At 38.1% G+C, this 27827-nt stretch overlaps 1 protein-coding gene across 9 annotated transcripts in view; it reads right to left on the bottom strand.

Annotated features, from left to right (window-relative positions):
* Nucleotides 1-378: 378 nt before the first annotated feature.
* SLC38A9 (solute carrier family 38 member 9) overlaps nucleotides 379-27827 on the bottom strand; it is a 91798-nt gene continuing 64349 nt past the window's right edge. For 8 of the 9 annotated variants that reach the window (XM_055251666.2, XM_055251667.2, XM_063622648.1 and 5 more), the window contains 7 exons: nucleotides 27497-27691; nucleotides 24191-24298; nucleotides 20786-20892; nucleotides 10100-10213; nucleotides 8317-8465; nucleotides 2420-2509; nucleotides 379-1178 (listed from right to left, as the gene is read on the bottom strand). In XM_055251666.2, coding sequence (XP_055107641.1) covers nucleotides 1013-1178; nucleotides 2420-2509; nucleotides 8317-8465; nucleotides 10100-10213; nucleotides 20786-20892; nucleotides 24191-24298; nucleotides 27497-27691 — 929 coding nt within the window. In that variant the 3' untranslated portion in view covers nucleotides 379-1012. The remainder of the gene's footprint in view (nucleotides 1179-2419; nucleotides 2510-8316; nucleotides 8466-10099; nucleotides 10214-20785; nucleotides 20893-24190; nucleotides 24299-27496; nucleotides 27692-27827) is intronic. The other variant, XM_055251674.2, reaches the window with a different exon arrangement.

Below are 27827 nucleotides of genomic sequence, written 5' to 3'. Positions count from 1 at the left end.
ACAGAAGTAAGCAGTTGGAGGTCTCTTTCTGAAGGTCATACCTCAAACAAAATCAATCCTTTTTTGTGGTGCAGAAACCAGTCCACCCCCAGAGGACACAAAAAAAATATGCTGGGCTGAGGCCTCTTCCTTCCTGGCCCCTTCTCTGTTCGCCTTCTCCCCTATGGGCCTCTCAGGCTCCTCTCTGCCATGCTTTCCCCACTGGGTCTGTCATGACAGCCTACACTGGGATCTCAGGGATCCAAAAAGCAAAAGCACTCCCTGGGTCTATGGGGACAATCATTCTTGTTCCTATGCAAAGTCTGGCTTGGGGAACTGTAATTTCGATCTAAGTCACTGGTACTGGATTAGAAATAAAAGAGGAGTCAGACAGCAACAAACTCTCCTACATTATTTATTTTGTATACATTTCATGATCCTGGGGATTACATTGACATTACTTTTGTCTCTACTTTTTCTTCAAATAGAGATTAAGACTCAGTTAAAAATGTACTTTATTAACACTGATGCCATGAAAACTTCTTTTTAAAAATGAGGTATTTGGCTTACTGTCCCAAACAGTATAGGTTTGGGCAAACTGCAGAAATGGTCTAGTGAGTAAGAAAATGAAAGTGAATACACTGAAACAAAAAACAGAAGCAGGATTTGGCAATATGCTGCTCTGACACCCTGAGAATCTTTACTGCAGGCAAAATAAATCCACCACCATTTATCTCTAAAAGCAAAACCCAGCATGATTTCTTCCTAGGGCATACATTTCTATTCAGAAAAGACCACAGAATAAAGAGGAGAGTTAATATGAGAAAGGTAAAGACACTAAGATCATTCTTTCTGCCCCTTTCCCCACCCCAATAAAAAAATACTTATTAAGGGGCCACTATTTCCCTTGCTTTCAAATTATCTTAGAAAATATTTAGAATTACGCAACAGCAGCATTTACAAGTGAATTTATATAGAACTGTTGTCAAGGCTCAAAATATCATGAGCTCTTGAAAAAAACAGTTGAGGTATTTCACATAAAAAACTGAACAATCAGGTTAGCCACGCCCAAAATGATGATGAAAACGTGGAAGATTAATTTAGGCCATGTCAGACGCTCTTCTTGGTGGAGGGAAATTATATAGATGAGAGATGGGTATATGAATACAAAGGCCAGGCCACATGCTGCTCCTGAATATCTGCAAAATAAAAGCTTTTGGGGTTAATATTCATCTTGCCCTTTGCTTTTTTCTGATTTACAATTAAGGTAAACATAGGACAATTTAAATCCTCCTCAGTCTGATAGCTCAACAAAAATTATTTTTGATTCATTTGTTGTTGACATAAAACATCTGGGTTTAAAACTTACTTTACTTGCTAAGTTAATATAAAATATGATTTCCTGCTCATCTTTATAGCATCTGCTTAACAAAGACTTTTTATTCATCCCTCAAATCTCTGTACTTCCTCTGTATTTGGGTGATTGTGGCTACTTCCTCAGAAACAACTGGAGCTAGGCCTCTTATCTTTGATCTTTAATAAACTAATTACTCATTCTCAGTTTTTGAGGGACTGTTAGCATCCCCGTTTAAGTATAAGAACAGATAAATGCTACCATGGCATTCAGGATGATTATGAAAGATAATAACAAAAATACTTAAACATGAGACTGTGACAGAGAAATATGCACTTTCTTCTCCTTTTCTCTATACTTGGGTTTTCTTGAGGAACAGTTCAATAGGAACTTGTAAGCCCCTTATATTCAATAAGCATCAGGCTAACAATCTCCCCTTCTTGTTCCTTGTTACTTTCTTAGGTAAGAGTGTTCCCAAAAAAATGACTCATTCCTGCTGTCTATAGTAAGAGAAATCAGATCATTCTAAATCCCAATTTCCCATGAGAATTTGAGGTACAACTTTATTCCTACTCTAATTCATCCTGTCATGTTTTTAGGAAAAGGATATTAAAGAAAGCCATCTAGGGTCTGAACTCTTACTTAAACTCTTACTTTTTGACTACAGTTGACATTGAAAAATACTTTTGAGTAGAAATAGATTAAGGAACTTAGAATGGATTAAGGAAGCTCTGACAAATAAAGGACCTCCCAGGTAATCCTACAAAGTTATACATATATTAAAAATAACTTTTAATTTTGGATATAGACAGGAAATAAAGTAGAAGATGATGAGAGAAAGAAAAAGAAAATGATGCCTGAGGCTAAGGGATAATGGGGCTTCTAGAGTGAGTTCTCCACCAGAACAAACAGAAAGGGAAGATAATAAGCATCCTTACTGATACCAAGGGGCTGTATTTGAATATTACTAGTTTTAAATACTCATAGGAATTTCATACAATTAAATTAAAACAACAACAACAACAGGAAAAGCCTAAAAATAAAGACCAATATATGTAAGGGCACCATTCCCTTACAAGGCAGTACCTTATGATCCCTCCTATGTTTGGGTAGAAACAGGCCATGATCACTCCAGCTCCCACAATAATTAGATTCAGAATCAGCACGTGGAAAATGCTAGAAGTTGAGAAGAGAGTTTGGAGGAAAGAAAAAATATAAAAATAGGCAAATTATAACCACTAATATGAGACTACAGTTCATTCTTAACATCGTTAAAATAAAAATGTCTTAAGCTTGATAAAATCACAGCAAAAATAGAAGGTAACACTAGTCCTCAATTTTGGTAACAAGAAAGTGAAATTAGCTCTTTTGTGCAATTATACTGGTTAAATTTTGTAGAAGTACACTGGTAGTGTGTATCAGACTTCACATTCTTTGATCTATTATTCCATTTGGAATATCTTGAGAAAATAATCCAAACAATGATAATGCTAGGAATATCAAGATATTTATGAAAAAACAGAAGAATCCTGGACATAGCAAGACAATAATTTACTTGACAGAATATGTTAAAAATTATTTAAAATAACTTACCTCTATTACCTTGTCAGGTAATATACTATCTAGGCAATTCAGAAAAAAACCCAGCTAGGTTTTCCCTACACAAGAAAACCCCAAAAACATTTGGAAAAAAAAATCAGAAGGATATACACTGAGAAGGGAGTAGTGATTTTGTTACAATTTGGGGTTTTGGATAACACTCCCTCTTTTCTATATTTAACGAACTTTTTATAAAGTGTTCAAATTACTTTTATATTAAACACATCATATTAAGGGAAAGACAAAATGGGCAGGTTTTTATCTTCCAGATTTAACCACTTAAAGAAAGTGGTCATACTTCATACTTAGACCATAAAGAAAGAACTTAAAGCTACTCACTACCATGAAGAGAATATTTACTAAATACTTTAACTAGATATTAACAATTCAAGGTTTGGGAATCAATTTTGGACACAAATAAAAATAATGTAGATGAAAATTTGATGCTGAAGAAATAACTCCATTTCCCCTGAAAATGATTCTCAAAAGCCAAATGTACACATCAAAGCAACCCTTTGGGCCCGAGTTATCAGAGGTTAATTAATCCCAGATAAAGATTACAAAGAGAATTAAAAACAAAGAAAATTATTTATATAAATAAGTGGTTAGTCATATACCCTGATGAATTAGAAAGATATTAGGCTTACAGATCTTACTGTTTACCCAGAAACTCTAACCTTAAAATTGCTTCAGAGCTTTGAGGTATTGGCTGGGCCTTTGTTATTTCTGTATTATAAAAGGAAACAACTTTGTATACACAGAGGGAAGCAGTTGCACCCATCTGTATTCCTTTTCTAAAATTTTAATTAATTATTATTATTTTTTTAAGAGACAGGGTCTTGCTCTGTCATCCAGGCTGCAGTGCAGTGGGGCAATAATGGCTTACTGAAGCCTTGAACTTCTGGGCTCAAACCAACCTCCTGAATAGCTGGCACTACAGGCATGTGTCACCATGCCCGGCTAACACCCATGCTTTCCATACTGTATTCTTTAATGCCAAACACTCTCCAAAGAATAAAAAAGGTCCTTGATAAAGGAGTAGAACATTAATTTTGCTAAATCTCATGTTTGAATATGTATCTTTTAAATATTCTATGTGATCAAATAGGAAGGTCATAATAAAGCACATCTGCGCTTACTGCAGTACAGTACGCTGGAAGTCTTGAGGAAAAGTACTTGTGTGGCTGAGCTGAGGGGGACCTAGCTGTTTTGCCTACCAAATGCTACATTTACTTGAATTGCAGTCAAACTATGGTCATTCAAACTCAGATATTCAAAATATCTGTTTGACAGATATTTTCCAGAAAAATGAATTATATAAGCTTGTCACTTCAAGGAAAACAACTGGCAGTATTTGTTGCCAAAGATAAAATTAAAGTTTTCAAATAAAAACTAGAATTTTGGAAAACTTGTATTTGCTACCCTGAGCTTGACAGTTTCCCAATGTTTAAAGGCTCTTATGATGAAATTAGTGATAGTATTAATGAAAGCGTGTTTTGATATTGTAAAATGAAGTGTGTCAACATTTGGAAGATCCACAGAACTCAGTGAACCAATATTTTCCAAATGATCAAACAGATGTTACAAAATCATGCATGCGTAAAAGATCCAAAGTGCACGATAGACCAATTGGTTTTAACGTAAACAAGTTTCAGATTCCACCATGCAACTCATATGAAGCTACCACTTGTCAGGTTTCGGCACAGTATCAAAGAAGAATATCCACAATTATATGGAAAAGCTATTCAAAGTACTCTTTCTTTTTCTAACTATCTATGTGAGGCTGGATTTTCTTCACAAATCTAAACGAAAACAGGATATTGTAACATGGAACGCAGAAGTAGAGAGGAGAATCCAATTGTCTACTAGTAAAACACATCAGAGTTTTGCAAATGTAAATTAAAGGTTTTTTTTGTTGGTTTTTCTGTTTTTTTTTTTTGAGATGGAGTCTCGCTCTGTCACCCAGGCTGGAGTGCAGTGGTGCCATCTTGGCTCACTGCAACCTTTGCCTCCCGGGTTCAAGCAATTCTCCTACCTCAGCCTCCCGAGTACCTGGGATTACAGGCGCCCGCCACTATGCCAGGCTAATTTCTGTATTTTTAGTAGAGGCGGGGTTTCACCATGGTGGCCAGGATGGTCTCGATCTCTTGACCTCATGATCCACCCGCCTCGGCCTCCCAAAGTGCTGGGATTACAGGTGTGAGCCACCACGCACGGCCAAATGAAAAATTTTTTGAAAGCAGTTATTTTTATTTTTTTAGAATTTTAATTTTGGTGGGTACATAGTAGGTGTATATATTTATGGGGCACATAAGATGTTTACATACAGGCATGTAATACATAATAATCACGTCGTGGAGACTGGGGTATCCATCCCCTGAAAGTGGTTTTTTACAAAAATGTTACTTATGTTAACAAGTAATGGTTTTACCATTGATTTTAAAGAAATTAAAAATACTTTGCTGGGCATGGTGGCTCATGCCTGTAATACCAGCACTTTGGGAGGCTGAGGCAGGCGGATCACCTGAGGTCAGGAGTTTAAGACCAGCCTGCCCAACATGGCGAAACACCACCTTTACTAAAAACACAAAAAATTAGCCAGACATGGTGGTGGGTGCCTGTAATCCCAGCTACTCGGGAGGCTGAGGTAGAAGAATTGCTTGAACCCAGGAGGCAGGGGTTGCAGTGAGCCAAGATCATGCCACTGCACTCCAGCCTAGGCGACAAGAGTGAAACTCTGTCTCAAAAAAAAAAAAAAAAACACACAAAACCTAAATTCTGTTTTTTAATATTTAGATACTGATAGCTATACCTGCATAAACTGAGGCTCCTGGAGTCCTCAATACATTTTTAAGAGCATAAAGGGTCGTGAGACCAAAAATTATGCTCCAAAGTGTGCACACTCTATAGAGTGCTTATAACCGTCGGATAAATGAAAATGACAATGTGTTCTTGGTGGTAGGGGAAGAACTCTAATGTGAAAACGAAAGGGAAATCTCTGACTTTTTCCAAGAAGAAAAAACATTCTTGTAAAGATAGCCACAATTCTGCAAAATAATGGTAGAAAACAGGAATAATGTATTTGCTTAGCACTTTTTCATCTATGACTTCACTGTATTTATTTTCTTTGATGAATATAAATACAGCAGAGTAGAAACACAGTCAGAGGCTTACACGTACTGAGCTCCAATCTTCTGGATAATAACACTAGAACTATAGCTGCTGCTATACTTATCAGTGCTTGAGACCTGGTAACTCCTGACTTTTGCTTTGTTTTGAAACCAACATATTTATGGCAAAAATTATTTATTGAAGAAGCAGACTACATCAGTTCATTTTAAACAAGAACTGATTAAGACCACTTGTTTAGTTGGTTACTGTAAATGCAATTTTTTTCAAATTTTATTAAACAGTTATTTTTCTTTAAAAGAACTTATTCCTAATAAAAGTGGACTAGGTTCTTCTCACTAGGATGAACCTATAAAAAGACTTAATGTAAGAGTAGGAGTTAACCACAAGAAGGCTGCTGGGAAACTCTGAAATGACATATAGAAATTTCTCTTGGAAAAAAAAAAGAAGAGAAAAAAAAGAAATTTCTCTTGGATGAGGGTAACCAGCTTTGAAAAGATTTTCAAAAGAATTCACAACTCCTTCATCCCCAATAAGAGGTTAACAATTATAGCAGTAATTTAAACTTGTTATATATCAAATAAAAATTAATTATATATCTGACCTTCAATTCTAAACAATTGATCATTTATGTAAAACTGCATAAATGTAGGCCGGGTGTAGTGGCTCACGCCTGTAATCCCAGCACTTTGGAAGGCAGAGGCGGACGGATTACAAGGTCAGAAGATCGAGACCATCCTGGCTAACACAGTGAAACCCCACCTCTACTAAAAAATACAAAAAATTAGCCGGGCATGGTGGTAGGCGCCTGTAGTCCCAGCTACTCAGGAGGCTGAGGCAGGAGAATGGCGTGAACCCGGGAGGTGGAGCTTGCAGCGAGCCAAGATCGCGCCACTGCATTCCAGCCTGGGCAGCAAAGCGAGACTCCGTCTCAGAAAAAAAAACAAAAACAAAAAACAAACAAACAAAAAAAACTACATAAATGTTAGTGAATATAAAAGTAAGGATTGTTGGACTCAGAAAACCATACCCCAAAATGAAAGCCTCAGAAACAAAAGTTTTTCTCTGACCTTCTGAATCTCAGTCCCATTCTCCCGAAGCTAGCTTAGAAACTAGAATCCCTCTTCCCCAAAGTGGAACATGGAAACCTTTTCCCTTAAGCTGGCCATAAAACCTAAAAATATCACTCCAATTTCCCTCTATTTCTGTGTAAAAACTAGCCATAAAGAAATGATCTGACCTGTCTTGTTTGACTGCAGGTCATAAGACTCCCATTCCAGAGGGTCCTGTCCCAGACGCCGATGAAAAAGATGCATGCTCAGAGAGGCTAAGAATCTAGACAGAGAGGCCTTGATGGGTTTCCCCTCTCAGTCTATTAGCATTAGACATGGCTGTTCACATAAACATAACCATAAAAATGGACAATTTCCCCTGTATCTTTGGGTCTTCTTTCTAAAGGCTCCCACGTAACATAAAACCACATTCAAATACAGTTATATGCCTTTTCTCCTCTTTTTTTTTTTTTTCTTTTGGAGTCAGGGTCTCACTGTATCACCCAGAGCAGCAGCGTGATCTCAGCTCACTGCAGCCTTGATCTCCCTGGCTCAAACGATCCTCCTCCTCTCACCTCAGCCTCCTGAGTAACTGGGACTACAAGCATGCCCACCATGCTCAGCTAATTTTTTAAAATTTTGTAGAGATGGAGTTTCACTATGTTGCTCAGGCTGGTCTTCAACTCCTGGGCTCAAGCGATCCACACAGCTTGGCCTCCAAAAGCGCTAGGATTACAGGCATGAGCCTGGCCCTTTTTGCCTATTAATCTGCCTTTTGTCAGTCATTTTCAACAAACCTTCAGAGGGCAAAGGGGAAGTTTTCCCTTGGCCCTGATAGTTTCAATGACCAATAATTAAAATAAAAGTGTTGCTTCTCATTAGCTACACATTGCCAACATAGGTACTATACACTATAAACTTCTTGACAATGTGTAAATCAATAGCAATTAAATAATAATATAAATATAAATGGTATCGGAGCTAATTAACTATACTGGAAGGAACGAACTTTAAATCATTCTAGACAAGGGAGTGGCTTCTATTTTTAAAGCTCTTCAGGGAAGAGGACACCAATGATCTATCTTTAGTCACCACTCACATTAGGCATTTTTATAGCAAAAGATCAGTCACACTTTAAACTGACCTGCTTGCACAATCATTTGTTGCTTGGCACATCTTGCTGGTCAAGAGAAGAGCCCTTACCTAGGATAAATGTCACCGAAGATATGGCCCAAAAGCTGGACACGAGCCAGGTAGCCTAAGAGTGGGTATACAGTCATCATCTGGAACAGCAGGAATATCCTTGCAATGAAGGACAGGGTGTCACTGCTAGGGAAGTTGTCTAAAAAATTCTAATCCAAGAAAGATAATGAGGTCATGTTAAAAATCAAATTCAGTACAAACATTGATAAAATAGAATGTCTTCTGCTTATTTTGAACACAGGTGCTACTCCAATTGTGGTTTGTGGACTAGTGCCCATCTACAACTACTTGTTAAGTATTTTTTCAATGAGGTAAGTATAGAAATTGAAAGTGTTCAGAAACTTTTACAGAGATCTGACATTGCCACAATTTTATTCTATTTTACGAAAGTATCAGCCTACAACTTATTTAACATTAAAGCAACAGCAAAGACAATTTTGTCCTTCACCACAGATAGATCGAGAAAGCACTGCTTTATGTGGTTCAAGGAAAATACCAGTCTGCTTTAAAGATTTAAAGAGCTAATTTAATTCAGTGTTATTTTACCCTCTCTGGCTCTCTTGCTTTCCTCCTCTGAAGCACTGTAAGCCCTTTTGAAGTAAAGATGACAGAATAAGGTGAGAGTATGTCTATCACCTACTACATCATTGTTTAGTCTATCACTAAATTGAAAAGGATTTATCTCTACTTCCTTTCATGACCCTTTTCTCCATTTTGGTTTGGTATCTTAAAAAAAGTTAATTACTCAGAATTTTTATCTTTTCTTTCAAATACAAATACCACAAATATTCCTCTTCCCAAGGGTGTAGGCTTTGTATGAATTTGTTCATATCAGGGAAATTTCCAGCAAACATTTGGCTGCCAAAGAACTTCTGGAGTCAAGGAAATCAAGAAAATAAGAACATTTCCAAGCTGCCATAATAGCAGTAATTCAAACTTATTTCTCTTATAAAGATGAGAACACTATTAACATTATTTTGCTGAAATAACCGTTATAATTCAGCTGTAATAAATCACATTGTATATTCCACTGCACTCTATAAGAGGAATTTCTTCTGACCAGAAAGTCACTTGTGAAATGTTGTTTTTTTGTGAGAAACTCTTCAGTCACTTATAACTAAAGACTATACTATTGCTAAGGTTTTGATGGGTTAAATCAAAGAAAATATTAGTTATGGCAACCTTTTATTAAAATATTTTTTTCTTTTACTCTTTTTTTTTTTTTTTAACCCTCTGGTGACTCATAGGACATCTCTCTCTCTTTTTTTAGCAGTCAAATACTCTTGTTTTGTTTTGCTGCCTGTCACTCAATATAAGAATGAGAGTCTGATTAATCATTAGGGTCTGATAAACTAAGACTCTAGTTTATCCAGGGCATTCCTGATATAGGCTTTTAAAAATAGGGAGTTCCTTCAATGTATTCTCTGTGAGGTTTTATAACTACATGAGAACTACTTGTACCAGTTCCCCATAAAAAGAGAAATATATGTACATAATAGTAGACATTTATTTGAGTACGACAAGGTGCCTGGCATGTAGTACATTATCTCAGAGTCCATCTAAAAATCAAACGGGGGTACTTATTATACTATTTAATGGAAAAGAAAAATAAAGCTCAGAAAGAAAAGGGAAGGTGCCTAAATTCCCATACTTGGAGTAGATAGCAGAGATGGTATTAAAACCCAGGCCTATCTGATGTTATATCTTGCCACTGTATCACCCTACCTACTATAAATACATGAAAGTGTACACGATCACACAGAGAGGGTACACAGTGCCTTACCTGCTCAATACAATCTTTGGATAATGGTGGTGAAGGAAATGAAGCAAAAACCAGGACTCCAATATAGAGATAAGTTAATGTCACCAGCATATAAGCAATGCACAAGTCCCTCACCTGTAAATACAGAACAAAAGTCCCATAATACTGAAGAACCTTGCAGTAAGTCTACCTGAATAGGCTAAGAAGACTAACAAATAAATATAAAATTTGTCTTTTTACCTTGTACATGTGTGTATATACTTCTAGATATTCAATTTGTTCACAGAAAGTAGTTAAAACAAAATCCACACACTTAACAATTAGTCTGCCAATTTTTTTAAAAAAAGTACTCTGAAGTATGTAGACTAAGCTACCTGTTGGCAGACTTAGAAGTTAACATAGTGGTTTAACATGACTGAAATTCTGACTTAATTTCAAAAGATAATTTAGTTGCCGAATTACAAAATATTTAACTACAATAATAAAGCTAAGGGACAACAAGAAAGTAAGCATAGCCACTTCAGTATGGTCTGCAACATTTTAAAAATTCATCCTTTGGTAAATTAACTTATATTATTAAAACATGCCTAGACCACAGCAGAGCAGAACATATTAAAATATATTTAATAAAGAAAGAAAGCTAGTTAAAGAACAGACAACAAGCAGTATTAAAGACAAGCTTAATAAATCTAAACAGTAAACAAAAGGAAATCAAAAGACAGCTGTTCAAACAGCTGCACAATGTTACTGGAATCAGCAAACAAATGCAGAACATTAAATAAAGTGGACTGCTTTCTTCTACTGCGGTTCCCACCCTCCCAACCTCCCATCTCCATGCAAAGTAAAAAGCTCCAAGATATTTAATGTAGCCAGCTGTCAGATCCAAACAGAACAGATTCCCCAGCTCAAAAATCTGGTCTTCATCACCACTAAAGTTATGGCCAAACAATTCAGCACAATTAAATTATGGCAACAAGCCTATTCGTTTTTCATTTTAAACAAAAATTACTTTGAAAGCTAAGGAAACAAATTAGAAAAAAAAATAAACTTAAAAACATTTGATAGCACAATAAAAAAACTGGACATTTGGTATTAGGGAACATTTCTGACGTTTTGGATTACTTTCTTCCTTAAATGGGCTAGCTAACATAGTAGAGTTGTATAAACTCGAATGTTGACAAATTCAGTTAAAAAGCAAGTAACAAGTTATGAGAAATCTTAAGGTCAGGTCTAAATTGACAATCAACTTGAAAGTAAATCAAGGGTTTTAAACCCTAAATTAGATGGTGGATAAGCCCGTGGAGCTAAAGGCTTATGCAGATTGGTTCCAGCCCTCTCAAAATGCTTCTAATTGCTTAGGAATGAGGAAGAGGATGACCGGGCGCGGTTTCAAAATCATTCCTCTTTAGTTCATGAAGCTCTGACGGGAGGCCAGAGTTCAGTCACCCCCAGGGCTGCCTCCTGATCTTGTGTAGGATGAACAGCAATGAACCCGGCCAACTCTACTTTTTTGTCAAAGAGTAGTAGTTTCCCATTATGATGGTTGAAAGTCATTCTATTCCCACCTATGAGTGAGAACATGCGGTGTTTGGTTTTTTGTCCTTGCGATAGTTTACTGAGAATGATGGTTTCCAGTTTCATCCACGTCCCTACAAAGGACATGAACTCATCATTTTTATGGCTGCATAGTATTCGATGGTGTATATGTGCCACATTTTCTTAATCCAGTCTATCGTTGTTAGACATTTGGGTTGGTTCCAACTCTTTGCTATTGTGAATAGTGCTGCAATAAACATACGCGTGCATGTGTCTTTATAACAGCATGATTTATAGTCCTTTGGGTATACACCCAGTAATGGGATGGCTGGGTCAAATGGTATTTCTAGCTCTAGATCCCTGAGGAATCGCCACACTGACTTCCACAATGGTTGAACTAGTTTACAGTCCCCCCAACAGTGTAAAAGTGTTCCTATTTCTCCACATCCTCTCCAGCACCTGTTGTTTCCTGACTTTTTAATGATGGGAATTGAACAATGAGAACTCATGGACACAGGAAGGGGAATATCACACTCCGGGGACTGTTGTGGGGTGGAGGGAGCGGGGAGGGACAGCATTAGGAGATATACCTAATGCTAAATGACGAGTTAATGGGTGCAGCAAAACAACATGGCACATGGATACATATGTAACAAACCTGCACATTGTGCACATGTACCCTAAAACCTAAAGTATCATAATAAAAAAATAAAAGAAAAAAAAAAAAAAAAAAAAAAAAAGAAAGTCATTCTACACTCAACCTACTCAATGCCACTCGAGAACAGAGGTAGCCTTGTGAAAAAATCCTGGGAGGCAAAGCAGCTGGGCCTGAGACAGCTCTCTGTAAAGTGGGACAGCTACCATTCCATGGACAGTTTTCAGCTTATCTACTACCTGATCACCACGTTATTTTGGTCTGACTTCTTGCAAAGAAGTGTACCATAGCACACTTAGGGGGAAATCTGATTAAGATGCAAAGGCTATGGTGCACAGCTTCCAATAAGACTTTTCCCCACCACTTCTCTGTTCTCACGGCACTATATACATATCTCAAATACAGCAACTATTCCACTGTATTGTGACAGTCATTAATTTATATTATAAAAGTAAACCATGTGCACGATATAAAGAATTTCAAGTGGAGATAAAATGTCCCTTGACATCCCTAAAATAGCCAAGGTTAATAGTTCTTGCATCATGTTGGTATTTTAACTTTTCTCTAAATGTGTCTGTACCACAAGACTCTGGGATTCTGAGGAGAGAGACCATGGCTTTTTCTTCTTTGCATACCCAATACCCAGGACCACACCTGGTACATAGGAGGAGCTTGGTAAATGTAGATAAAGAATAATAGCCACACTGGCTTTATTAAGTGCTTGTAGGTGCCAGGCTCTATTGCTAAGCACATTACAAGTGTCATCTCATTTAATCCTCATTGCAACCTTATAATGTAGATACTGTCATTTTCTTCATTTTACAGATGTAAACTAAGCGCAGCAAGGTTACAAAACTCGTTTGTGGCTGCAAAGTGAGTATCTGGTGAAACCAATATTCAAATCAAGATCTTTTTAGTTCCAAATTGCAGGCCCTTAGCTACTACGATGGAGAGCTGACTAGTCTCCAATGCAATTGTGTCATAGTTAATAAACAATAATAATAAAAAAAGAGAGGTAACAAGTTATGAGTAACAACTATACAACAGAACACATACAGGGATGCTTCCATTTTGAGATACTAAAATCAGAAAAGTTTTATTTCACAGTACTCCAACATACCTTCAGTAAATGTGGCTCAGGAGCTGCATATGTGTTTTCATCTGAATACTCCAATGAACAGAAATGATGCTTTTATTATAAAAGCAGCTGAGGTTTAGCATGACGCTGGGAAACATGCCACTTACGAAGAGTATACACATATATGGGCTTTGCTATTCTCTGGCTCCAACACAAGCCATTACTGTATTAGGCCTAAAGATACAGCCTCTCGAAAGCCCATTTAATGGAACATTAAAAGCTATTCTTCAGAAAATGAGGCTCAAAGTAAAAAATATGTTTAAAAAGAGACACAAGTGACAATATAAACTGGTAATTATATCAAGAAGCCTATACATTAATAAGGTGACTGATTCTGTCTTGTGAATAAGAAATGGCTGGCAGGGTTGACGGCAGAAAACTAAAGACAGGTAGAATGCCAAGTCAGAACGAAAACTGGATCCACAACAGGCCCAGAAGTGGGTTTGGGAGCACATTCTGTTTGTCAGACATGGTTTATTATTTGTTCCACGTACCGTTCATAGTGAAAATACTATCCAGCGGAGCATTTACTAACAAAAATGACAGAAACTGACCACACAGACTGACCCCAAACATTTACATAACTTCTCCTGGTATATAGCCAAGTAAACCACAGATTCATATGAAGAAGGAAAAAGTAAATAACAAAGCACAATATGAGGCATTTCTAATCGTTTTAAAGAACAAAGCAGGGTAATACAACTAAACACAGACAAAACAAAACTAAACAAAAGAAGCACTTAGAGGTTCTGATTCAAATACGATGAGGAAATATCAAGAGGTCAATCCACACAACCAGGAGGGTTATAGGGCTTACATACTCTGGTGATAAACTAGTTGGATGGTCTTCAGCTCCCGAATCCCCTTTTTTTGGTAAGATATGATAAAAGAATAGAAATGATGGCCGGGCGCGGTGGTTCATGCCTGTAATCCCAGCACTTTTGAGAGGCCGAGGCGGGCGGATCACCTGAGGTCGGGAATTAAAGACCAGGCTGACCAACATGGAAAAACCCCATTTCTACTAAAAATACAGAAGTAGCCAGACGTGGTGGCACATGCCTGTTATCCCAGCTACTTGGGAGGCTGAGGCAGGAGAACTGCTTGAACCGGGAAGGCGGAGCTTGCAGCGAGCCAAGATCGTGCCGCTGCACTCCAGCCTGGGCAACAAGAACGAAACTCTGTCTCAAAAAAAAAAAAAAGGAATAGAAATGATATCCCATTTACACATATAACAAATTACTTTTCATGGAAAAAAAACTGTATGAAATAAAGTTGAACTTGGAAAACCTGGAAAATTTGATCACTACACCTATTTAGGAGTTTGTTTCTTTCTTTGCAAATGTCTTTAGTTCCAAGTCCAGGTATAGTTTATACAGAAGAGGAGGCCTTTTCTATTCTTTTGTCTTCTTTTCTATTTTCAAACTTTTGTTTACTGAGCTTGGAATGATCCAGTATCCACATTATGAATTCAGAGTCCCTGGCAAGCTTTACATTTTCTGACTTTAATCTCAAGAAAATATTATGCCATGATATTAACAGGACTTCTTTCAAATTACTTACTGAAACCTGCTGAAAGGTATAATCATTAAATAAATCAAATGACAAAGTTTTTCTCAGTATATAGTACCCATTTAGCTTGATTTTTGCTAACATATAAGCCAATTTCAGTATAATCAAAAAGAGAGTGTATATATATTTACATATAGTCAAAGTGTTTAGAATGTTGCTGGCACATAGTGCTTCATAAATGTTAGCTTTATGCTTAGTAATTATTAATATTTTAAGAAGTTAACATGAAGTACAACTAGTTTTTTGAAAGGTAGACCATCACTTCATAACCCAATTTCAATTAAGACAGTAAAAAAAAAACAAAACAAAACATCCATTTAAACTTTTGCTTTTTTTTTTTTTTTTTTTTTGAGATGGAGTCTCGCTCCGTTGCCCAGGCTGGAGGGCAGTGGCGTGATCTCAGCTCACTGTAACCTCTGCCTCCTGGGTTCACGTGATTCTCCTGTCTCAGCCTCCCAAGTAGCTGGGATTGCAGAGGCCCATCACCATGCTCAGCTAATTTTTGTATTTTTAGTAGAGATGGGGTTTTGCCATGTTGGCCAGGCTGGTCTCGAACTCCTGACCTCAGGTGATCCAACCACCTCAGCCTCCCAAAGTGCTGGAATTACAGGTGTGAGCTACCATGCCCAGCCATTTAAACCTTTGCTTTTAAGCCTTTGTTTTAAAAATAGTTTCCACAAGTGACAAAAGGTGAATCAAATTGTATTAGCTGAACCTAACATAATAGTTCTACAAAGCCCTAGTCCTAATACTAAGTGGAAAGAACTCATTTTATGGTATTTACATATGAAATACGGATTTCAAGGCCCACTGAGTGTTCTACTAAGAAAGGCAAAGACATGTCCTCAGTCCTTGGGAGACCATGAACTAAGAACGCCCATCTCAATCCAGCCCTGAGCTTCTCACAATGGGGCGTATACACCTCCAGATAAACTGGTGTGACTTTCCAGAAAAGCAATTCAACTTGAGAATTCTGGTGAGTGAAAAGTTAAGCACAGACAGTCCTCACTTTGCAGGGTAGTATGAGATTATAAAAATTACTATGCAACCTGAAACTATGCAAAGTGATCACAATAATCAATGGGAAAAATTATAATTGTTCTAAGATCTTTAACAATTGTCAAAACATTAAATACTCTTACTGTCAGTTATAAATGTGTAGGGAAATGAAGAAAAAGTAAAATATATATATATTTTTGAGACAGAGTTTCACTCTTGTTGCCCAGGCTGGAGTGCAATGGCGTGATCTCGGCTCACCGCAACCTCCGCCTCCCAGGTTCAAGCGATTCTCCTGCCTCAGCCTCCCTAGTAGCTGGGATTACAGGCATGTGCCACCACGCCCAGCTAATTTTTTTTCGTATTTTTAGTAGAGACCGGGTTTCTCCATGTTGGTCAGGCTGGTCTCAAGCTCCTGACCTCAGGTGATCCACCCACCTCGGCCTCCCAAAGTGCTGAGATTACAGGCATGAGCCACCGTGCTCAGCCAACATTTTTTAAAGTACGTTGCAATGTCAAAAATATTGAGCTTAAAATATTTTATTTTTTGGTAAAAACGTACCAAGAGTAGTCTGAACTATGTTTGCCTCCTTCTTCTCATTGTATAACTTAACAATATGGAGCAGGCATCTTTTCCATGCCTTGGTGAACGGTCATACTCCTTCATCCTTACTGTTCACCAGCTTCTAACATTTCATCTTTTGTGCTTTCAATGTTGTGAGACATCTCTGAGAATTCGATTAATGTGAAGTTTTCTGACAATGTCACTTCCTCTGGGATGTCTTCATTCTTGTAATCATAACCACTTTCCAAATGCATGTTGATAAGCTCACCTTCCTTAAGTTTCTCTAGCTGCATATCTGGAGTCTCTTGTATGGCAGCAGTGTCAATATTTCCACAGTTGGCTATTTCTTTTATAACTCTATTATATAGAGTTCAATTCAAATTTTACTTCTTGCATTATTGTTTTGTTTCATTGTAGCACTTTCACTTTGTTATTGTTTTGTTTCATTGTAGCACTTTCACTTTGTTTGACAATTCCCCGTTCAAGTATCCATTTTTTGTAAAATATCATGTCAGTTTATCACTGGGAGACAAGGAGTTAACACAACTATCTGCTTTGCAGACTGAACAGTGAAAAACATACACAGTGACCAGTCATTGACAGACTTTGAAAGAAGTTATGTGATTGGTTACTAATTATCACGTGCACTTGTTATTTATGTAGTGCTTTGTGAAGTGAGGGCTAGCAGCTACTACTTTACAAGTACTAATAGTTCAAATTCTGTGGTAACTGAGATTTGAACAAATGTTGTTAGGAGGAACTGATGTAATTTAACTAAACCAGATTGATGAAACTGGTGCATGTAAGAACCATGCAACGTGAGCTGCCTGTAATTTAACTCATTTTGAGCCCCTCCCCTTCCCCTTTCCCTTCCCCTTTTCTTTTTTGAGACAGAGTCTCACTCTGTCACCCAAGCTGGAGTGCAGTGGCGCGATCTCGGCTCACCACAACCTCCACCTCCCAGGTTCAAGTGATTCTCCTGCCTCAGCCTCCCGAGTAGTGGGGACTATAGGCACGTGCCACCACACCCGGCTAATTTTTTGTATTTTTAGTAGAGACGGGGTTTCACTGTGTTAGCCAGGATGGTCTCAATCTCCTGACCTTGTGATCTGCCCGCCTTGGCTTCCCAAAGTGTTGGGATTACAGGCGTGAGCCACCGTGCCCAGCCTGAGACTGTTTTCTAGTAAGATAAACAAATAATGGGCATGATAAAAATATGTGTAAATGTTTAAGATAAAACATGACACTTCAATAAGATTGTGTTTGTCTTCCCCAGATTCCTAGGTACATGAGGTTGTTCTGTTATTAGGGAGACTTTGGTGGTGAAGTTTGAGAAGCACAGCCTTATGGATAGGATTATCCAATTGTGAGAATTCTACTTAACAAAATGAGTTTCTAGGGCACTTGGGCTAACTTAGCTTACAAGAACACACTGTAAATATCAGGAAAGAAAGGGTAAGAGGGGTAAAAATACTAAAAATTTCCAACCTCTATTTTAAGTTAGATCATGTTAACATCACAACCCTGATAGGTAGCTATCATTTTTACATATGACAAAAATGGAATTTGAGGTAAATTCACCAAGATAGTAGGAAGTATGAAAAATCCAGATTGACTCAAGCACAACTCCATTTACAGGTAACATGCAACATGTATGGTTAGTAAAGATGAAGATGGAAAAGCTTAATTTATATTTTTGCTCTAGAGAGCTTACTTCCTCTACTTAGAAAGGTTTTTGCCTTCTTAACGACTGCCAAACATTACCCCTTACTCAAAGCCTTCTCAGAATCTCCAGGCCCAGCAAATCCTTCCTTCTCTTGCATTTCAGTAACAACTGTATAGACCTCTAGTAGAACTTCATTATGACTTTTGTTTACAAGGTCAGAAGCTGTTAAATTGATCACAAAATCTGCAGACAAGCCAACAAGTAACTTGTTAACTTCCATTTGCCTTGGGTTTAGTTTGCTTTACTTTTTCTATTGTCTAAGGTAGAAAGTTAGGTTTTTGAGATCTTCATTTTTAGTGTAGGTGCTTACAGCTATATGTTTCCCTGTAAGCACTGCTTTAAGTAAACTCAAAGTATTTCTAATTTTTCGTCTGATTTCTTCTTTGACCCATTGGTTATTTAAGAGTATGCTGTTCTATTTCCACAATTTGTGAATTTCCCAAATTTCTTTCTGTTATTGATTTGTATCTTCACTCCATTATGGTTAGAGAACATACTCTGTATGACTTAAATCCTTTCAAATTTATTGAGAATTGTTTTATGACCCAGCATATGGTCTATCTTGGAAAATGTTCTTATGTATTTAAGAAGAATGTGCATTCCGCAGCTGAGGGAAGACTTTTTATAAATATATATTAGATTAAGTAGATTGACAGTATTTTTCACGCTTCCTCTACCCTTACTTATTTTCATCTATTTGTTCTACCAATTACTTGAAGGAGGGTGATAAAATGTCCAATTATAATTGGGGATTTGTCTACTTCTCTTTTCAGTTTTGCAATTGTTAATTTATTTATTTTGAAGCTCTGTCACTGGGTGCATATACATTTAGGATTATTATGTCTTCTTGATGAATTGATCCCTGCAGATCATTATGTAAGGTTCCTCTTTATCTCTGGCAATACTCCCAGTTCTAAAGTCTATTTCATCCGATATTAATTTGGCCACTCCAGATTTCTTATGTTTAATATTTGCATGGCATATCTTTATGTTTAATATAAATTCCTTGTAGACAACATATAGTTAGGCTTTGTTTTTTTAACAAGTCTGAAAATCTCTTTTATTTATTTATTTTTTTGAGATGGAGTGTTGCTCTGTTGCCCAGGCTGGAGTGCAGAGGCACGATCTCTGCTCACTGCAACCTCCACCCCTTGGATTCAAGTAATTCTCCCGCCTCAGCCTCCTGAGTAGCTGGGATGACAGGTGCGCACCACCATGCCTGGCTAATTTTTGTATTTTTAGTACAGACAGGGTTTCACCATGTTGGCCAGGCTGGTCTTGAACACCTGGCCTCAAGTTATCCACCTGCCTCAGCCTCTCAAAGTGGTGGGATTACAGGTGTGAGCCACCGCACCTGGCCTCTTTTAATCTTTTAACTGCAGTGTCTTTTAATGTAATTATCAATACAATGGGTTTAAATCTACTATGTTGCTATTTGTTTTCTATTTGTCACATCTATTCTTTGGTCCCCTTTCCATGGCTTCTTTTGGATCAGTTGCATTTTTTGTTTGTTTGTTTTTGTGAGACGGAGTCTGGACCTGTTGCCCAGGCTGAAGTGCAGTGGCGATCTCGGCTCACTGCAACTTCCACCTCCCGGTTCAAGCAATTCTCTGCTTCAGCTTCCTGAGTTGCTGGGATTACAGACGCCCAACACCACGCCTGATTAATTTTTGTGTTTTTAGTAGAGACGGGGTTTCACCATCTTGGCCAGGCTGGTCTTGAACTCTTGACCTCGCAATCCACCCACCTTGGCCTCCCGAAGTGCTGGGATTACAGGCGTGAGCCACCGTGCCCAGCCGCATTTTTTTTTTTAAGATGGGGTTTTGCTCTGTTGACCAGGCTAGAGTGCAGTGGCATGAACACAGTTCACCACAGCCTTGGCTTCCTGGACTTAAGCAATCCTGCTGCCTCAGCCTCCCAAGTAGCTGGAACTATAGGCATGTGCTACCAAACCAGGCTAATTTTTTTTGTAGAGATAGGGTCTAACTATGTTGCCCAGGCTGGTCTCGAATTCCTGGGCTCAAGTGATCTTCCTGCCTTGGACTCCCAAAGTGCTGGTATTACAGGCCTGAGCCACCACACCCAGGGTATCTTTAAAAGATTTTACCACGATTAATGGCTTATTAGCCATACCTCTATTTTTTCAGTGGTTGCTCTATGGCAGGCACCAGCAAACTATGACTCATGGGCCAAATCTTGTCTGATGTCTGTTTTTGCAAACAGTTTCATTGAAACAATGCCATCACCCATTTGTTTATGTATTATCTATGGCTGCTTTCATAACATAACAGCAGAGTTGGGTAGCTGCAACAAAAACCATAAGGCCTACAAGGCCTGAAATATTTATCGTCTGAATCTTTACAGAAAAATTTGCTGACGACTGCTCTATGGTTTAAGTTTAAAAATTAAGATCTTGTAACAAAATTGCCTAATTGTACTTCAAATATAAAGTGCCTCAAATACTGACTTAAAACATTTATCCTCAGGAGATACAAAAGTCAATTCCAAAGATAATTACTCACATTGTTTTCTTGTTTCTTGTTGTTCTTCAAGAGTGTGATGATACAATTATGAATAAAAAAAGCAAGGGTAAGCACTCCAGTCAGCTGTGGAAACTGAAATCTTATCTCTAAGAGAAAAATAAAACAAAAACATTAAAACTGACAATTAGAAAATGAGTATTGGTAGCCAAAAGTTGATTACTAAAAATCAGTTGTCACTGTTTCATCCAGGGAATAAGAATATTAAAATGTCTCTACAAAGTTCCTCAAGGCCAGCATTATACTTAGGCAAAGCACTCAAAAGGGGGAAAAAAGTATGCTCTGGCTGGGTGTGGTGGCTCACACCTGTAATCCTAACACTTTGGGAGGCCAAGGTGGGCAGATCACCTGAGGTAAGGAGTTTGAGACCAGCCTGGCCAACATGGCAAAACCTTGTCTCTACTAAAAATACAAAAATTAGCTGAGCGTGGTGGCGGAAGCCTGTAATCCTAGCTACTTGGGAGGCTGAGGCAGGGGAATCACTTGAACCTAGAGGGCAGAGGTTGTAGTAAGCCGAGATCGCGCCATTGCACTGCAGCCTGGGTGAAAGAGCGAGACTCCATCTCAAAAAAAAAAAAAAAAAAAGTATACTCTGTGCAGGCGCTTTATATCAATTATTCCTAAGTGAGGTCATACAATTGGTATGGGGAAGGATTCAAATTTAGGGTCTCTATCTGACTTTAAAGTCCTTCATTTTTTTAATACCTGAATTTGCCAGAAAAGTACCTCTAGAAAAGCAATTATGAAAGGGCGAACTGGTCATTTAACATTCTTCACTGAGAAATCTAAAAAACATTATTTAAAAATATTAGAAATAAATGGCAACCTACAGGGGATTCATTAAATTGAGATACAGTTGTGCGGTGGTATGTGGTATCAAAAATTATGTTGCAGAGGCAGTTTCTTTTTTTCCCTATGATTGAAATAGCATACATACTGTGATTTTACTTTTTATTGTTTTATTCTTTTTGAGATAGGGTCTCACTCTGTCACCCAGGCTGGAATGCAGTGGCACAAACACAGCTGACTACAGCCCCAACTTTCTGGGCTCAAGTGATATTCCTATCTCAGCTTTCCTGGTAGCTAGGATTATAGGTGCATGCTACCACACCCAGCTAAGTTTAAAAGAATTTTTTTTTTTGTAGAAACAGGGTTTCACCATGTTGTCCAGGCTGGTCTTGAACTCCTGGGCTCAAGTAATCCTCCCACCACAGCCTCCCAAAGTGCTGGGATTACAAGCATGAGCCATTGTGCCCAGCCTACTTTTATTTTTAAAATATATGTGTGTGTATAGATGTGTGTATGCAAAGAAAAAAAGACTGGTGGGGGGGTATCCACAAAAACATAAATAGTGGTTATGTCAGGTTATGCAATTTATTTTAAATTAACCACTTACCTATAATCTCTAAATGTTCTGCAATAAACACAAAGCTACTTTAAAGTGAGAATAAAATAACTGCAAAAGCACTGCCAATTTCTGTTTTGAGGACTGCTAATAGAAGGAAAAAAAATGATTTTATGTAGAATAAAACCGTGATTTACTTGAAAATACTGCTGGTCTAGACAAACCCATCTCAGGAGATTCCTTAGAGTAAAAAGTAGAAATGTATAAAAAGTCCACTGACTCTGCTATATTATTTTAGGAAAAGAAGAGAAAACAATTAAGAATCAAGCACTAGCTCTAAAATAAAATAAATAAATCTAAATAAAATAAGATCTATTAGTTTTCAACACGTTCGTTTCAGTTTAGCTGAATTTCCTGTCTCTCAGAGTAATCAGTTCTATTACTTAGTTAAGATACTCTGTAAAGCAATTTGTTAGCTAATCCTTTTCTATCTTTTCTAATTAAGGCAAGTAAGACCACTGTTAGGTTTCTAACTTGTCATATTACAATGGGTAAATAGTCAGCTTTTTCCCATTAACTAACAAAAGCTATCTTTTCGAGAAAATTTCTTGAAAACCTGAGATTCTTTTTAACAGCACTATTGAAATAAAATTCATGTTTCACCTACTTGAAGTGTACAACTAGTTTTTAATTGAATAGCATATTCACAGAGTTGTACAACCATAACTACAGCACTTCATTCCTTTTCTATTGCCAAATAATATCCCATTGCACAGATACACCACATTTTGGCTGGGTGTGGTGGTTGGTTCACGCCTGTAATCCCAGCACTTTGGGAGGCTGAGGCAGGCAGATCACCTGAGGTCAGGAGTTTGAGACCAGCCTGGCCAACATGGTGAAAACCTGTCTCTACTAAAAATACAAAATTAGCCGGGCATGGTGGTGCGCACCTGTACTCCCAGCTACTCAGGAGGCAGAGGCAGGAGAATCACTTGAACCTGGGAGGAGGAGGTTACAGTGAGTTGAGACTGCACCACTGCACTCGAGCCTGGGTGACAGAGTGAGACTCTGTCTCAGAAGAAAAAAGAAAGATACACCACATTTTATTTATCCATTTGTTAGTGATAGACATTGGGCTGTTTCTATTTTTGGCTATTATGAATAATGCTGCTATAAACATGCATGTACAAGTTTTTGTGTGGAAAATACACTTTGTAAAGAACACAGACATTTACACCATGATTATTACATAACACATTAAATAACAGACTCCTTCACAAAATGGTTTTAAAGAAGCTCCAAACTTCTGATCATTTTCAAACTGCTTACTTTATTCCTTTGAAAAGGCATATCAAGAAAGGATGTAAGCAGGAAGAAGATAATTGCATTACATGTATCTGAGAAAGGATTCATATTTGGAATGTATAAAGAACTCCTATGAATCAATATGAAAAAAACAGACAGTTAAATAGAAAAACAGAAGCACTTCAGAAAAAATGAAATCCAAATGGCCAACAAACATATGAAAAGTTGCTAACTCCACTGATCATTACAGAAATGCAAATTAAAACCACATTGTATGTTCCCAACAAAAAGATAAATGTTTGAGGTGATGGATATCCCAATTACCCTGATTTGAACAATACACATTGCATCGAGGTATTAAAATATCATATGTACCCCCCTAAATATGTACAACTATTATATGTCAATAAAAATTTTTAATTAAGAAACACAAAACCACAATGTAATACCACGTTATATACCCATCAGAAAGGCTGGATGAAAAACACAGAAAATGCAAGTATTAGTGCACTATAACTTAAATGAACTTCAACTAACAAGTAGAAATGACAAAGGGCCCTGGTTACCACTAACTGCAGGAAACCCAAAATAATCTCAATTGTAGTCCTGTTTTTAACTTAATAGCATTTATAAAAATGCTCAGCATAAAAAAAAATTACTTGTTTTAGAATAGCATATAAAAATGGTTAACTTAACATCACATGATTATAATTTATTATTTTGCCAAAGCAGCTCACCTGGTACAAAAAATTCTGTTGGTATAAACCAATGAAATTCCAAATGAAATCCCAAGCGAACAGCCTTAAAGGTGACAAGGAAAATCAAATAAAGGACAGATACTGTGCCTGTGAGGAAAAATTCAGAAACCATTTATTATCTTTGTGTGTTTTACAGATTATTTTAAAATCAAGCATTGTTTCCATAGTCTCAGCAAAGTGTGGAAAACTGATACCTGCATTGATTATCGCCGCTAACACCCAGCTGGGATCTAAAGACTAGAAACAAGCTGAGGGAGTTACCAGAAAAAAAACAAAGACACTCTATGTAGTAGGCCTAAGAAGAACCAGATGGACTGGGCGTGGTGGCTCACACCTGTAGTCCCAGCACTTTGGGAGGCCGAGGTGGGCAGACCACCTGAGGTCAGGAGTTCGAGACCAGCCTGGCCAACATGGCGAAACTTTGTCTCTACTAAAAATACAAAAGTTAGCCAGGTGTGGCGGCATGCGCCTATAATCACAGATACTCCGGAGGCTGAGACAGGAGAATCACTTGAATTCGGGAAGTAGAGTTTGCAGTGAGCCAAGATTGCACCACTGCACTCCAGCCTGGGCAACACAGCGAGACTCCATCTCAAAGGAAAAAAAAAAGAATAAGAAAAGAAGAATCAGAAGAAGGTAGCTCATATATTGCTGAATGCAAAACTGCTTCATTTACTTATGAGTTGAGTTTAAGCAGAAGATACAAGCAGAGAGTCCATTATAAAATTGTAGGATTACATAGGATTGAAAAAACAACATGAAACTTACTTTTATTCTTTGAATTGGAAGTGTTAGAGACAGTCTGTCACATTATTTAATGTGAGATGGTAAGAAGGTAAAGAAAGAAAAGCAGTGAATGTGGATCAAAAGAATATTTGAGAAAGGTGAGAAGCCAAATACATGAACAATCCTGATCTAGTATCTAGATGAGGTTTTGATTGGGTAGCACTACTTGCTAGACGGAGATTCCAGACTCCATTCTCAGGTATTATATACCGGGTAAAATGGGCATTCAGAATTTCTTAGTAGTGTAGAAGGTGGAAGATTATTCCTTTTAAGAAATTAAGTCTAGTCATTATGGAGTAGAGTCAGAAAATTCAGGAAGGCCTTAGATGCTAATTCCTCTAATGAAGCTATGGTTTTAAGAGAAGGGGAAAGTACCAAGGAAAATAACAAAAGCAGAATATCCTTAAGGAGCTGAAGAATGAACAATCAACCTGGTTGGAAGTCTGGTGATTGTTGTGCCCAATTGAGCAAATCCTTGTATAAGTTTATATTCTTTTAAAAGATCTGTTTCACAGAAAAGTTGGCAAGCAAATCAGGAAACCACAAATAAGCGATATAAGCAGTACTGTGGGTTTGGAGATTAGCTGATTCAGAAAGGATGAAAACAGGACGCCAGAGCTTATATAACCACAACTCTTCACCTTCTGTGTGTCTATGGCAGCTTACAGTGAATCCTGTTCCTGAGGCAGACAGGCAAAGAGAAATAATTTTAACTTTTCCTCTGGTCTTCTGGAAACCTAGAAGCCACTGCCTTGTTCCTTGATATGATGGGTTATTTATTTATTTATTTGTTGAGACAGAGTTTTTGCTCTTGTTGCCCAGGCTGGAGTGCAATGGCATGATCTCTATGCAATGGCATGAGGTCTATGCCTCCTGGGTTTAAGCAATTCTCCTGCCTCAGCCTCCCAAGTAGCTGGGATTACAGGCATGTGCCACCATGACTGGCTAATTTTGTATTTTTAGTAAAGACGGGGTTTCTCCATGTTGGTCAGTTTGGTCTCGGACTCCTGACCTCAGGTGATCCACCTGCCTCAGCTTCCCAAAGTGCTGGGATTATAGGCGTGAGCCACTGCACCCGGCCTATCTATTTTATGCTCTAGACTGCCTGCCAGAGATCACATCCACAGGGAGGAGGTGAAATCGTATGGTTTATGTGGCGTTATCAATTCCTTATGAATGATATACTTGTCTTTGGTTAGCCAGATCTGAACTTTCACTGGGGGGTTCCTTTCGCGATTTTTTTTTTTTTTATTATTTTTTTTTAAGACAGAGTCTTGTTCTGTCATCCAGGCTGGAGTGCAGTGGCATAATCTCAGCTCACTGCAACCTCCACCTCCCGGGTTCAAGCAATTCTCTACCTCAGCCTCCCAAGTAGCTGGGATTACAGGCACCAGCCACCACGCCCAGCTAATTTTTGTATTTTTAGTAGAGACAGGGTTTCACCATCTTGGCCAAGCTGGTCTTGAACTCCTGACCTCATGATCCACCTGCCTTGGCCTCCCAAAGTGCTGGGAATACAGGCGTGAGCCACCACAGCTGGCCCCTTTTGCCACCTTAAGTGGGGTAAACACATTCGTTTAGTGGTTTCTGAAAATCAGGGCTCACAGAAAGAGGTCTGTTCCTTGAAGAAGGCAATAGCATTCTAAGAAAAAAAAGCACTGAGGAAGCCAGCAAAAGCAGAATAAACCTAAGAAGCCTGAGATACAGAATGACTTCCCAGGTTCAAAGTCAGGTGAGAATTCTGCATAATACTCTTAGAGACTGTAGGAAAAAACATTCTACAACTTTCCTTAGTAAGTTCTGTTTCCAACCGTTAGAATCAAGAATTCCTATAATATCCAATTTGGACCTCTCCTCCTGAAATTTTCGTCTATTTCATCTAGTTGTATCCTCAGAGGAAATGAGGAAGAATTGTTCATAAGTTTGGAATGAGAAACCAAATAATTCATGTCTCAAAAAAAAAAAAAAACCACACAACAAAACCAAAAATGGTCATCTACACTTTTCTCCGTGCCAAACTCCCTAAAAAAAATAGAAAAAATCAGGTTATCATAAGAATGAACAAATTGCTGGGCGTGCTGGCTCACACCTGTAATCCCAGCACTTTGGGAGGCCGAGGCAGGTCGATCACCTAAGGTCAGGGGTTTGAGACCACCCTGGACAACACGGTGAAACCCCACCTCTACTAAAAATACAAAATTAGCCGGGCGTGGTGGCGCATACCTGGAATCCCAGCTACTTGGGAGGCTGAGGCCAAGAATTGCTTGAACCCCGGAGGCAGAGGTTGCAGTGAGCTGAGACTGGGCCATTGCACTCCACCCTGGGCAACAAGAGCGAAACTCCATCTCAAGAACAAAACAAAACAAAACAAAAACAAATGAACAAATTAAACACAGATGAACAGGCTTGGAAGGTAACTGCCCACTCAGACCGTATTTCCCTAGACTCCACCACGTATTCTATTACAAAAAGTCTCCATAATTCAGTGCTACTACTTACCTAGGATATTAAATTTTGAAAAAAAAGAAGGAGACTTGAAATTGAGCAGTGGAAGGAGGAGCGCTACAAGATAAAAGGGCACTGTCCTGGACTTATCCCACCACTTTTCAAACTGCTGGGCTCCTGTGTCATTGGCATAGAAAATCATAGAGCTGTTGTCAGGATGGCCTCCGCTCCCGGCACTTGGACAAATCACTGCAATAGGAAAGCACCAGATTAGAGAAGATGACAAAAAAACAAAACAAAACAAAAAACAGAAAATGACTGCCTCTAGAGACAGACACCTGCTCTACCAACCTCAACTCTTCCTAGGAGCCTAAATTTCTCTTTT

Source organism: Symphalangus syndactylus, chromosome 18 (assembly GCF_028878055.3).
Source record: "Symphalangus syndactylus isolate Jambi chromosome 18, NHGRI_mSymSyn1-v2.1_pri, whole genome shotgun sequence".
Lineage (NCBI taxonomy): Eukaryota > Metazoa > Chordata > Mammalia > Primates > Hylobatidae > Symphalangus > Symphalangus syndactylus.
This window is presented reverse-complemented; position numbering and strand designations above follow the sequence as displayed.